General features: G+C 34.6%; 1 protein-coding gene across 1 annotated transcript in view; it reads left to right on the top strand.

Moving 5' to 3' along the window:
* CPS1 (carbamoyl-phosphate synthase 1) overlaps positions 1-14,134 on the top strand; it is a 138,499-nt gene that overhangs the window by 12,374 nt on the left and 111,991 nt on the right. The window contains exons 2-5 of the mRNA XM_062191022.1: positions 4,581-4,690; positions 7,683-7,827; positions 8,938-9,027; positions 12,086-12,142. Of these exons, the coding sequence (XP_062047006.1) occupies positions 4,581-4,690; positions 7,683-7,827; positions 8,938-9,027; positions 12,086-12,142 (402 nt within the window). The remainder of the gene's footprint in view (positions 1-4,580; positions 4,691-7,682; positions 7,828-8,937; positions 9,028-12,085; positions 12,143-14,134) is intronic.

The following is a 14,134-nucleotide window of genomic DNA, read 5'->3' on the forward strand; positions in this document are numbered from 1 at the left end:
AAGAAATTTTAATGTTTTAATTTTTTTCAAATGTAAATATTATTCCAGATATTTTCTTTAAAAAGGTGCCTTAACATATGAATACCGGATAGATAAATGTTGAATATACATTATATTTTGTTACTATTTTCAAAATTAGTTATTTTTTTAGTGCCATGGATATATTAGCCTTACACATAAATCTGAACAACAGAAATAAAAATACAACAGCCTCAGTTTTTGGTGGGAGGGGAGCAAAAATAAACTATTATTTATAAAATATTTGGAAATTTGGTGTAGAATATCACATTCTGTGTATAGGACCACTCCAACTACTTAAAACAAATTTAATGTTGATGTAGGTAAAATTTGGAAAGAATTTTAGATGAAAAATAAAGGAAGAAAAGAGAGCACTCAGTTATATATACTGAGTGCTTCATCTTCCTCAATGACAGATTACCTTTCTAAATAACATAGATAATTATTAATATGAATTATTGAAAAAATTCATGAGGAAATTTAAAGAATGAAATTTAGAAATAATTCTGGTCCCTTTGGTAGGGGTTGCCAATACAACACCTGGCTGATATAGAAAGACTTTGGGTATTTATTGGGTGCTAGTTCCTCCTCAGCCTCAACTCATTTTCTACTTTCTTCTCTTATTCTTTAATATTAATCATACCTGTGTAGAATAACTATCCTTACTTTCAAGAGGAGAAGGTGAAAATTTGTAGAAATAACAAGAAATTGGTGGATATCAAATAATCATTTTGAAACACTGTGGTGTCAGCATTGTGACGTGCTAACATCACACAGTGGCCTGAATGTCTATGCATTCACCAATTATGTAGTGACCACATTACTGTGTGAACAACTGTGGGCTATTTCCGTGGGGATACATTGATGAATTAGGCATTAGAATTTCTGTGCCAAAAGTTACAATCTAGTAGAGTATAAAATCCTTAAGCAATTAAAACACAAACAGTCTACACCTATGCAATGGTAACATAAAAGAAACTAATTTTGACTTGAGGGATCTTCCAGGTCATATCATGGGTATGACCATGATATGATAAGCACAGGGGAGCTTCTTTCATGTATCTCCAGAGCCTGGTGGGTGCTCAGTGGTCTTTGCGAGTTGAATGTCTAAATGGCCTTTTGGCATGTACATGTTTATAAAACACATAGGGACCATGTCATGGTAAGCTCCTTTATTTTGTAGAATAAATTTTTGATGATTTTCTCTGACATTCTGCAAGTGTATGTATTTCTCTTCATTAAGATTTCCTTTGCATTTTCACCTTTCAAACTACCAAAGTGCTCCGGCATTTGTAGACAGCTAAATTATAATTTAATGTTATAATCTAATTCCTGTATTATGGACCACTCTCCACTAGGACTGAGATTACTAAAACATCTTTCAATGGTAACAAGGTGATTTCTTTTGGACTCATTGGAATGACATAGCATTTGGGGAACTGTTAGCTAGCAGCAGAGATTCCAAATAATATCTCTTTGTTCAGAGCACCCCTTTTCAATCAATTAATGGATAAGGCAACTGGCCCTCATCATTTTAAATTCACTGGAGGCCAGTGTAGTTAAGAGGAATATAAAGGGTACTATAGTCAATAAACAGACGCCTTGTAACGATATAATGTGTAGTGAGAAAGCAGACTGGAAGACCTACAAAAACTGCCAAAAGGGACAAAAATATAATTAAAGGAGCAAAAAGGTTGAATACAATCTCAGGAACTAGTTCAGACAACAGTAAATGTCTCCTCAAATATATCTTTACAAGACAGAAAACAATGTGGAAAACCATTTCTGTGGAGACAGGATGAAAAACATTAAATAGGATTGTAGGAACAGGTTAATAAGAGTTGGATTTGTTAATGTTAATTTTTACCTTTCTTTAAAATGATTAGATAGTGTCTAACAGAGATAAGAGGATTTGAGGTAGATGCTTAAGCTAGAGGATAGAAGAAATCAAAATGAAAACATAAACACATATTTTAGGAGGCATGACTCAGAGTAGGAGAGATAAACTGGTAAGTGGAAAACAACTGAAATTTGTAGTTCACCCTCAAGTTTTGTGAACTAAGTAATTTTTTTTAGCAAAGCTGCATATTTTCTTTTTTTACTAAAACATATCCTTCCTTCCTTCCATTTTTTGTAAAGGCATCCCAGTTTCAGATAATGTCCTCAAGAACAGTAACATTGCCCATAGGAAAAAAAAAAATTTTTATACAGGATTTCCATGACTTGAACCAAAATGCATCTCCTAGTGAAACATGTCACAGTTGCCTGTGGAGTTATCCCAAAGAGCCTGCACTGTGGAGTTGTCCCAAAGAACCTGCCCCTGTGGGGACCCAACACAGAGTCATTGGAATACCATATAATAATCTTCTGAAATACATTGAACACTATCATTCTTATTTCCTAAAGTTACCAATTTCTGTCTTGAATTATAATTAGATAAAATAATCAGCAAATTAAAACAAAATATAGAATAAGAATAGCATGTAATTAAAAGTGACATTCAAAGCTGATTTTCTGGATACACAAGCAGAATTCAGACTTGTGTGTTAATCTGATCTTTGTCAGAGAAGTCATGTCATCATTCTTCGTAATTAACTAATTATCGAGGTCACCTTAGTACTGGGTAATTCTGAAATCTTTTTTAGTTTAGTGGCTGTGAAGACAACTACAACTATTAAATGTCAAGCTTGAGACCGCAAACATTGGTTCCAAGGCTATGGTGAAAACTTTACTGCGAAGATATTTTGAGAAGCCAATTAAAGAACAAAATTCTTTAGTTAAACCTGTCGCTGGACATACATACACACTCATTCTCTCACATGCAAACATATATTAAATACACAGTATGGCATTCTGTTTAATCATTCTCAGAAACATAAATTTGAAATCCATGTGTTTTACCTCTGATAAACTAATTACTAAGATTATCTGTAGAAATGAAGATCGCAAACATATCCTATCAATTTTAATAGAGAACACAAAAATTATTTTATATGTAAATATGAACTAATGTATATGCATTCTCACACATAAGCAAGATTTTAAAAAGTAATATATTGGTTTAAAGATAATCCAAATGGGATTTTTACCTTGAAGAATAAACATTCTAATGTCAACAGACTTGAGTACTTTGGATCTAAAAGAGGCATCTTATTTTTGAAAAATTATTTTAGAAGGTTTTAATTTTAAATATTTTATTTTACTTTATTTTAAAGGCTTTTCCCTTTTTAATGATGGAAAAGCTGAGTGCATGTTATAAGGCTAGAGGAGTATAGAGGCAAAAGTCCAGAAGTCATGTGTTGAGCTCCTGTTGCTTGTGGAAGCTGAGACCTCTAAGTGTATGTGTGAGGCGTGGTGGGAGGGTAGGAGCAGAGGTGAACAAGATATGAACTAATTATATGACTCCTAAAACTCTAGTGGAGAGAGAGCAGAAAATTTGTACATTTCTGTCTTTAATGACTGCACTTAAACCTTTCAGAAAGAGTTGCACAATGTTTTCCCTTATTTCCATAAGCTCAACTCACAGCCAAATTCGTTTCATCATCCATCTACCTGACCCCAGAAAATTTCAGATATCTAATCCTTCAACCTCCAGTATATACCTTTTCAAAGACACTTTTCTTAATAGTTTATTTTTAAAACCATGTTCCAATTAATTTTTCCTAACTTGAGAGAGAGATTTTGCCTCTCAAGTTGTAGTTTAACATGCTTTTTTTCCTCTGAGTTTTACGGAAATTGGGAATTAAATTTGCATTGTTTCAACAACAGAATTTGGAGTCTTTATGAATGGATGATGTCTGCTTCCTGAATAAGTTTCTCTAATTGTCTTTCATCTTAACCAGGGATTTTACAGAAGTTAGTTCAAAGGTTTATATAGTAGAATAACCAAATTCAGAATGCCAGCAGTCTAAAGAGGGATCCAGACATGGATATAATTAGCTGCAATAAAAAGCAAAATATTATATAGTTTTTTTGAGCAGCCCACAGTGCTTGCTTTTGTATCAGTATTAATAGAGTGATAAAGTTTCAGCTTCTTCACAGTCGTAAAGCTGCATAGACTGCAGCCTTAAGGAAACTCCATCAAACACGGGAGCCCTGTGGAACTCAATTTGATAGATAATCATGAAGATTCCTACTAGCTCTAAACCTGAGAGCGATGTTGAGCTATGTGATACAACTCACAATGTTTTTGTGAACTCATAAACTTCCCTTAAAGCTATACTTAAGCAAAGCTAGGGGAACATTAAGGGAGATAAGATAGACACATAGCATTTCTGCTAAATTGAAGTATTTCTGGCTTGTCAACAACAAGTAGTATTAGAATAGGCAACATATCAGCATGCTTCAGTCCCCTTTTGAAGGGAATAAATGAAATACCTTCCAGTGACAAGAGCCATGTATCTGGAGAAATGGGACAAGTAACAGGACAACTCCAAATCTGGGAAGTATGCTCGCATTAACTATTCTGTGTATTTACTTAATGTGCTTGTGTATTTTGTCTTTAGAGTGTGTGTGTGTGTGTATTTTGTATACTGCTAAGATTCCTGCAACTGTTTCTCTAGGCACAGACAGCACACATTGTCTTGGAAGATGGAACAAAGATGAAAGGTTACTCCTTCGGCCATCCATCCTCTGTTGCTGGTGAAGTGGTTTTTAACACTGGCCTGGGAGGGTAAGTATGCTTCTATTGCAATGCTTTATTCCTCCTCTGTGTAGAGGAATATTGGATGATTTTACTCATGGCGGGAAGTTGAAATTATTGCATCAAAATAAGACTAAGCATTGTCCTGAAGTTGCACCATATCTTAGGCATGGTCTACTGCATCCTTTGCTGAAAAGGCATATTGGCATGGACTTCTTTCTACTTTAAATGAAAGAGAATGTGGACACTCTGGTAGTCATCTGGAAAAAGGAGCCAAATTAACTATATAACTTATGCTGTATGTACACAACATGATTTGTGAAGACACTGATTATATGAAATTATGCAGTGGTTTCTTCAAGGGGTGGTATGGATCTGATTAAGGTGAAAATTGGAACAAAAAGGATAGTTAACATAATCTAGTGATATTGTGCTAGTAAAGAATCAACTATGTAATCTAATATGAAATACCATTGAGAGATAAGAAAGTCCATGGGACTATATACTTTTACACTCCAATGTGAATGGTGAAATAACAGATACGTTTGTTTCCCTAAAAATCAATGAGAGAGCAGTTCATGGATTGAATACTTTCAATAATTATCATTTGTTACCCAACTTAATATTTAAGATCTGGTAATAAAGAAAGAAGAGTTGCCATAGAAATCATTTGACTGGTCTTATCTACTCAAGAAATGTTTGGTCACTTGAGTACTAGGAGGCTGAAATTCTTGTCTCAGTTCTAATGATAACTGATTATATAATATTCAGAACACTACCTCATCTTTCTGATTCCTAATTTACCCATATTAAAAAAGTGAGGAGTCTAGATTATATAGTAATTTATAGACAGGGATTTTTAAAAAACGTGACTCTTAAAAATGACAAAATTATTTCAAAAGGTTTCCTTTAGAGAGCCAATTGACTAAACTTCAATGAAAAATTTAAATAATCTTTAGGTAAATTCAAGTTAGTGTCATAAAAACAAGTGGACATTGGGCTAAATAATGATGAAAAAGTTGATTGACCAAACTGCCATTATATTATTAATGTACATTTTCCTCTAAACTTTTGCCTCTCTGTGTGAAATGAAGAATATTAGATGGCTTTTAAAATAGTTACACTGGTGAGAACATTAAATTACAGTGTATGAAACCTGTTTGCAAAGTTTTGCCTCACCAGGCAATTATTTAAGCTTTTCGACAGCACTAATTACTGGCTGTGTTAATATACCTGCCAACAAACAACTGTTTAATATAGATCAGAATGATGGAGGGCACTAGAGTTTTCTTCTCTGTGATGGATTACGGGTAATAAATCTTGTCACATCACAAAAGTCAAACAGGACCTGATGGATTAATTTGCTTCCAACACTGCAGTTCTCTAGGACAAGCTGTATTTATTCATTTACTGCCGAATATTGTAAGCATATGTTTAAAAGGAACGGCCAGTTCTTTTATGGAAAGAAAAGAGAGGGAGGTAAAATCAAATTAATTAAAGATTTTTTGAAGTAGAAAAAGGCATTCACTTATAAGATTAGTCCTCAGACCCTATTTTCCCATTGAGAAACGCAGCTTTCATTCATTGCATGGCTCACTCAGTAAGGTGGTTGATAATTAAGGGATTTATTTTGTTTTTCATCTTCAAGAAATGCATATATGAGTATATTGTGTGTAAGCCTTGGTTAAAAATTTATTAGTTCCTGACAGGTGAGAGGCATTTGAGAAATTAGCTGATGGAGGCTGTGGATGCATACCATACCACTTGAGTTACCCAGGGAGGCAGAACTGAAAGGTTCAGTATTCTGTTAACAAAGTTAGTTCCAGTAGGAGTTAGTCTGGATGTAGCTGAAGAATTTATGTTGATTACTGCATAAGCTGAACTTCATTAGTTTCGAGGTTATCGATTCTGTCCCCTTAATGCCTAAATTCACTTTCAGGAGTAATCCATAAAAATTATTTGGATTAACTCAGTCTTCAGAGAGTGAAAATGTAAGAGGGAAGGAAGAACCCCTCAACTGCATTTGTACTCCAGTGTGTGGAATAGATGTAGATAGTCCCTGGTTTTATGGGATAATGTTATTTCTTACTAAGAATAAGAAATATCTACACATTACTAGTACTGAATATGCAGTATGTATTATTTTTCCCTACCCACACTATAAAATATAGCCTTCTTGCATTCCTCCTTAAAGCCATATTAGTACTTTAAAGTGGTGATTTGGAATTTTTAAATTTAGAAATCAGAAATGCTTCAGATCATGTTGTTTTTTCCTAAGCTCATGTCACTCTTCTTTAGTAGTAAGCTGGAATCAAGAGCTGGAGTCAGGCCCTCTGATCTGGCATGCAGGGGTCCTTACAGCTAGGCCAAAACATCCACTCCCAGACCTTATTTTTTGGGACTGATTTTTTTCTAAGCTGTTAATTCCTAAGCTTATATACTTTTTTCTAAAACTAAAATATTTTAAAATGGCTTTATCGAGCTTTTCTTTCATATACAATTACTTATTTTAAATGTTCAATGAATTTTAACATGTATATCCATGCAACTGTCACTGACATAATCAAGATGCCATTCAGTATCCTAAAAATACTTTCAAAATTTGGCAGATAATACCTTGCTGACATTGATAGCTCTCAATAGTAAACATCAATTTGGACTTACTGGTAGCATAGAGAATCTTTAAGATATCTGTAAACTTGAAATATAGCAGTCACGTTTTAGAAATTAAAATGATACAAGGGATTTTTAAAAGGAATTAAAAATTTTAAGGACTTGGAAACATGAAAATTATATGAAAATATTACTTAATACTTAAGAGGCAGTGTTTCTTTCCATATAATCATGGGATAAATTTCCATATTCTGTTTTAAGATTTCTCTAGGTTTGCTAAAATTTTGAGATTTTAAACTCTTTTATCTCTAATTTTTAAGTGTTCAATTGTTCAGAGCATTATGCAGATTGTAGTTTTGTAGTTACTTACATTTTTTTTTGTTGATAATGTTTTTATGTGTTTACCTAGGTACCCAGAAGCTCTTACTGACCCTGCCTACAAGGGACAAATTCTCACCATGGCCAACCCTATTATTGGGAATGGAGGAGCCCCGGACACTGCTGCATTGGATGAACTAGGACTTAGCAAATATCTGGAGTCTGATGGAATTAAGGTAGTATAAGTAATGACTATTTAAACTGCCTCAATCAATTTGAGGGGGTACTGACTTACTGTTAAGAATCAAGGATGGGAAGTGTTTATCCCTTAATACTGTAGTACAAATGAAATTCATGCACCCAACCTGATTCCTAGGCATGTGAGAATAATCTTTAACTTCATAGTATTTCAACTTCATTTCTTGGGGATTTTAGATTTAATGTATTGATTAAATCAGCACCAAGTCTAAATGACAACTCTGCTTTTAGAATTGGGGAGGAGTTAATTTTTGAAAGAAGTCTGATAATTAACTCTGTAACTCTGTATATCAGTTATTTGCCTTTCTATTTTATCTTCTTTAGAATATGAATAAAAGATAGTTTATATGCCAGCCTAATGGTTAACATATTGAGCTTTCCTAGTCAAGGAAACTTGGATAATATCTTAGTAATAGTGACCATATAAAATACAGATAATTTGCACCCTAAATTTACCTACCGGCTCTTTTTTTTTTTTTTTTTTACTATTCTGAGTGACTTGGACTGATCATTTATCTTTCACTATTTTAAAAATTCTTCATGTACATTAAAATTAATTGTAATTTAAGCTATTTTTAAATGCTATGGAGAAAATATACATTGTACCAAGAAATTAGACCTTGTTTAGTCTCTGGATTCAGTAAGCTTATTTATCCTGCTTTCCCACAATGTAGTTAACACTCATATTTTAAAAGAAAATTGTTGATAATCTCTTTTCCTTTATATCTTCAAAATGTTCAGACTCGAATCAATGTACATAAGACAGCATTTTAAATATTTTATTTCAGAGTAGCTTTAAATTTATAAAATAATAATTATGAAAGAGTAATATAAACAGTTTCATGTATCCCTCACCCTGGTTCCCCTATTGTTAGTATCTTATATGAATATATTTGTCACAATTTATGAACAATACCTAGCTTCCCCTATTTTTATCTATTATCTATTTATCTATCTATCATATATATCTATCTATATTTGGATATAATAAAGCTTTTGTAGAAATGCAAACTGATCCCTTCAGACGAATCACAAAGGTTGTGTAGCATTTTGTGCTCGGACATTTGAAGTAACTACCTGTTTTCTAGGTTGCAGGTTTGCTGGTGCTGAATTACAGCAATGACTACAATCACTGGCTGGCCACCAAGAGTCTGGGGCAGTGGCTACAGGAAGAAAAGGTGATAATTACAATAGGGTCTCCAGCAACATCTTGGGATGGTTGGTGGGGGAGTCAGTGAAAGTTGAGAGGGTGTATGTGGATTCAAAGGGCCAAGGAGATGAAGAAGATCATGAAGGGTAGGATCTTTCTATTTCAGAGAGTCATTCATTCTCTAATGACATATATTGTCCAAAATTTCTGGAGTCACCCTCTTTTAAATGCTGAGGACCATGTGTCCTTAAGTTGTCCACTAGGTGGCACTCATATGCTCTGTAGCATTTTTCTTTTGGGAAATGGGGTAGAGAAAATTTTAGATATTTGCTTCTTTTTGAATAGCCTAAGTCTTACCCACCCTTCCTTGGGTTCTCATAGCTAGGATCTATTTATGTGACTTGTTTCATGGGTTCTAGTACCAGCTCTGCCTTAAACTATCTGCGGTGCCAACTTTATGCATGTCACAAATACAGTAGTTTCATTCTCTTTAATTCTTATGAGTATAAAGCTTACCATGAACTCTTTTACAGTTTAAATATTATTATATATTTATATTAAAACACAACTATATATTATATATAGTTATATATTTGATTATGTAAATCTCTTTTGAAATATATAGTAAAAAAGTTATATAAAGGTTATCTTATCCTTTCTATATTTTGAACATTAATTCCTTATCAAAAAGAGGATTTTCCTGTTTGAATATTAGAAGTGCTTAATATTAACAGACCTGCTATATTTGGCTTTATGCCCAGTGTTGCTGTGGCTGCTTTTTGATCAACTGTTGCTTGCCCTGAATATAATTCTAAAAAATCTCTGCCTCTCCAATGAGTATCTCCCTGTTGGGACTAATAGATGTTGCCTCTTTCTGATGAATAAGAAGTCTTGATCTTGGTTTCCTAGGTCCCATTATTTATAAATCTTTTTTTAAAGTACAGCTTATAGATTACAATGGCTCCCCCCTCATAACTTCCCTCCCACCCGCAACCCTCCCCTTTCCCGATCCCTCTCCCTTTCCATTCACATCAAGATTCATTTTCAATTCTCTTTATATACAGAAGATCAGCTTAGTATATGTTAAGTAAAGATTTCAATAGTTTGCACCCAGATAGAAACACAAAGTGAAAAATACTGTTTGAGTACTAGTTATAGCATTAAATTACAATGTATAGCACATTAAGGACAGAGATCCTACATGAGGAGTAAGTGTGCAGTGACTCCTGTTGTTGACTTAACAAATTGACACTCTTGTTTATGGCATCAGTAATCACCCTAGGCTCTTGTCATGAGTTGCCATAGCTATGGAAGCCTTTTGAGTTCACCGACTCTTATCATATTTAGACAAGGTCATAGTCAAAGTGGAAGTTCTCTCCTCCCTTCAGAGAAAGGTACCTCCTTCTTTGATGACCTGTTCTTTCCACTGGGATCTCACTCACACAGATCTTTCATTTAGGTCATTTTTTTTTTTTGCCAGAGTGTCTTGGCTTTTCATGCCTGAAATACTCTCATGGGCTTTTCACCCAGATCTGAATGCCTTAAGGGCTGATTCTGAGGCCAGAGTGCTGTTTAGGACATCTGCCATTCTATGAGTCTGCTGTGTATCCTGCTTCCCATGTTGGATTGTTCTCTCCTTTTTTTGTTCTATTGGTTATTATTTTCAGACACTAGTCTTGTTTATGTGATCCCTTTGATTCTTAGTCATATCATTATGATCAATTGTGAACAGAAATTGATCAAATGGACTAGTGAGATGGCAGTGGTACATGCCACCTTGATGGGATTGAATTGGAATCCCCTGGTATGTTTCTAACTCTACTGTTTGGGGCAAGTCAGCTTGAGCATGTCCCAAATTGTACCTCTCTTCCCTCTCTTATTCCCACTCTTATATTTAACAGGAATCACTTTTCAGTTAAGTTTCAACACTTAAGAATAACTGTGTATTAATTACAGAATTAAACCAATAATATTAAGTAGAACAGACATATAGAGAAGAGGCATCTGTATTATGTCCTCAGGCATACCTATTTTTCTTGACCATTTTCTGAATTTGTCTTTGTCATCTCCACAGCTAATTTTTGTAATGGTCATTCCAGAGACCTCTTCCGTTTCCTCCACTCCCCCCCCCTCCTCATTCTTAATGATTCTTTTGTGTTATTTAAGACCTTTGGTTTTATAGTTTCTCCATGTCAGGAGTAATAGTTTTAGTACAAGCGTCATCCAAGCCTTTGCTAGTTTGTTTTTAAAATGTGCTTTTAATCTTCCTTCCTGATCACAGACATGTAGAGTAGAAAAAGGTCTAAGATAATAACTAATCACCTCTATGAGTATTTTCAGTGAGGAAACAGCTTGCCTAAACATTTCTCAAACAACTGGTGGAAATAAAGAAATTAGAACTTATTTTCCTGATTGTTACCTCACTGTTCTTTGATTATACTATGCCTGTCTCTATCCAACAAAGTCTAAAAAACTAAAACAAATGTGATGTTGCCTGACCTGATGGGCGAGTCTAGTACAGAATGACTACTAAATAGGGTCTTTCAGAAAGTGTGTTGAGGGCCTATCACATGCCAGTGATACTTGGTTCAAAACATGCAAAAACCATAGGCATGCAAATTATGGTATTATTGGTTATGAATTCCCATCAACTCTAATATTTTAGGGTATTATATATATATATTTTACTTACAAAATGTAAGCAAACTATACACATGTATTTCAAAAGATAAATATACATGTGCTCCTTTATATATATTTTTATATATGTAATACTATATATTATATAAATATATTACATATTTAGCATCCTGGGTTAAAGCCACCAAAACTGTGGCAGAAGATTGATGATCAAAATTTCTCATTTTTTATTCTGAGGAAGGGCCTGTGTATTAAGAGTCCCATGCCCAACTGGAGCAGCAATTTACTGTGTTCTGACAACACAGTCACCCTGGGTCAGAGAAAAGAAGAAGTGGGGAAATTATTTACTGCTCAAGAAGATAGATGAGGCTAAGTTTGTAACTTGAAAACAATATGCTGTATCTAATTTCCTCCAATTTCACTGTCACTATGATTTTTTCTTATAGGTTCCCGCAATTTATGGAGTGGATACAAGAATGCTGACTAAAATAATTCGAGATAAGGTATGAACATCATCTTTTGCCAAATCTGTGTTTCCTCAATTTTTTTCTCACTACCTGATGCAGCCATTAATATGTAAAAGAATGAACCTGACCAGCTTCTGCTATTGGGATCTCCGTCATTTTCCTTTATTATTTCTGATGTGATTTTCAAGACTGATACTTAAACGGTTGTAATTGGGTGGATTCAAGATTAATTCACCTGGCAGGAGTTAATTGGGTGCCCACTATATGTCCAGTGTGCCGACGAATTGAGGCATTCATAATTCCATCTCAGTGACAGAACTTCAGTGAAACAAGTGGAGAAAGTAACTAAGGGCATAACAATTTTGCTTAAATTGTTCAGCTACATACTGAAGAATGCAAACCAGAAAGTGTGGTGCATTTGGTGGTTTGGTTAGACTTCCTAGGGGAGCTATTTGTGAAGGTAGTGAGTTATATACCATGAGTGTGCCAAATGAGCATCGTAAAGATTACCTCAATCATGTCGAATTTCTTGAGGATGTGTCAATGGCTAAGTCAATAAAAGGAAAGGGTACTTAGCTTTCATATCTGGTTGCTTCAGCATCTGATCCTTCCTCTGAGAATCTCATCACTATCTCCTTCTTTCTGTGAAAAGTTGACATTTTTTTTTTCTAGATGAAACCATAATATCCAAAATCAGGAAGAAAAAAACCCTTTTCCTCACCATTATTAAGTAAATTTTCCAAGCGCATCTAATGATTTCTTATTGGATATTATTACATAAAAAGCAAAAATTTGAAAATACATATGTGAAATAAAATTTTCAGGAAAACCTGTTGTAGAGTCTTTGTTAGGTCAGCCCTCTGTATCTGTGAGTTCTGCAGTATGAGCTTCAACCAGTCATGGGTTGAAAATATTCAGAAAGGGGCTGGTGCTGTAGCGTAACAGGTAAATCTACCACCTTTGACACCAGCATCCCGTATAGATGGTGGTTATTGTCTTAGCTGCTCCACTTCTGATCCAGCTCCCTGCTAATGGTCTGAGAAAAGCATCAGGAGATAATGCAAGTGCTTGGGTCCCTGGACCCATGTGGGAGACCCAGATGAAGCTCCTGGCTTCAGCCTGGCCCAGCTCTGGCTGTTGCAGACATCTGGGGAGTGATCCAGCAGTTGGAAGATCTCTCTCTCTCTCTCTTTCTGTCTCTCCCTTTCTCTCTGCAACTCTGACTTTCAAATAATAAATAAAAACAACCTTTCCTATAAAAAATTCAGAAAAAGAAATTGCTTCTGTACCACATGTGTGGACTTTTCCCCTTGTCATTATTCTCTGAATGGTATAGTGTAGCAATTATTTACAAAGCATTTGTATTGCATTAGGTATCATAAGTAATACAGAGATGATTTAAAGTATGCAGGAGGTTATGTGTAGCTTTTTTTCAAATATTATGCCATTTTGTACGAGGGACCTGAATATCTGCAAATCTTGGCATTGTGACTGGTCCTGGAATGAGTGCCCCATGGATACTGAGCATCTTGTATATATTAATTCAGTCTGTCTGTAAACAGAAAGCAAAGTGTTTTGAAAATAAAAATATGACGATGCAACCATGACCAGAAGGAAGACAGTAAGAGTTTTCATATTCATTCCATTCCACCTCTGATTTTATTATTTCCACCATGATTTTCCCGAGAGTAGATGTTAGTGAGATTACACATGACAAGTAGATTGTTGTATTTTCTTAGCCTAATGGTGTGTGGGAGCGGTAAACAGTGAGGAGACTACCAAAATGAGAAGGAAAATTGGGAAATTCAGTTAAGGTTGTAGAATTGGCAGGTTCGATAGAAGGTTATTAGGTTAATGATTTGGGAAAAGTCTTTATAAGACCGTACTGGTTTTTTTCATGTGATTTGTTAAGTGAGAATGAGCTCTTATTTTGTCATAGACAGGTTTTCAAAATTCCACTGAATAGGTTAGCAAAGCAAATTAGAAATATTCCCTATTTATATTTGTGTATGAGTGATGCTGTTCCAT

This window comes from Lepus europaeus, chromosome 1 (genome assembly GCF_033115175.1).
Source record: "Lepus europaeus isolate LE1 chromosome 1, mLepTim1.pri, whole genome shotgun sequence".
Lineage (NCBI taxonomy): Eukaryota > Metazoa > Chordata > Mammalia > Lagomorpha > Leporidae > Lepus > Lepus europaeus.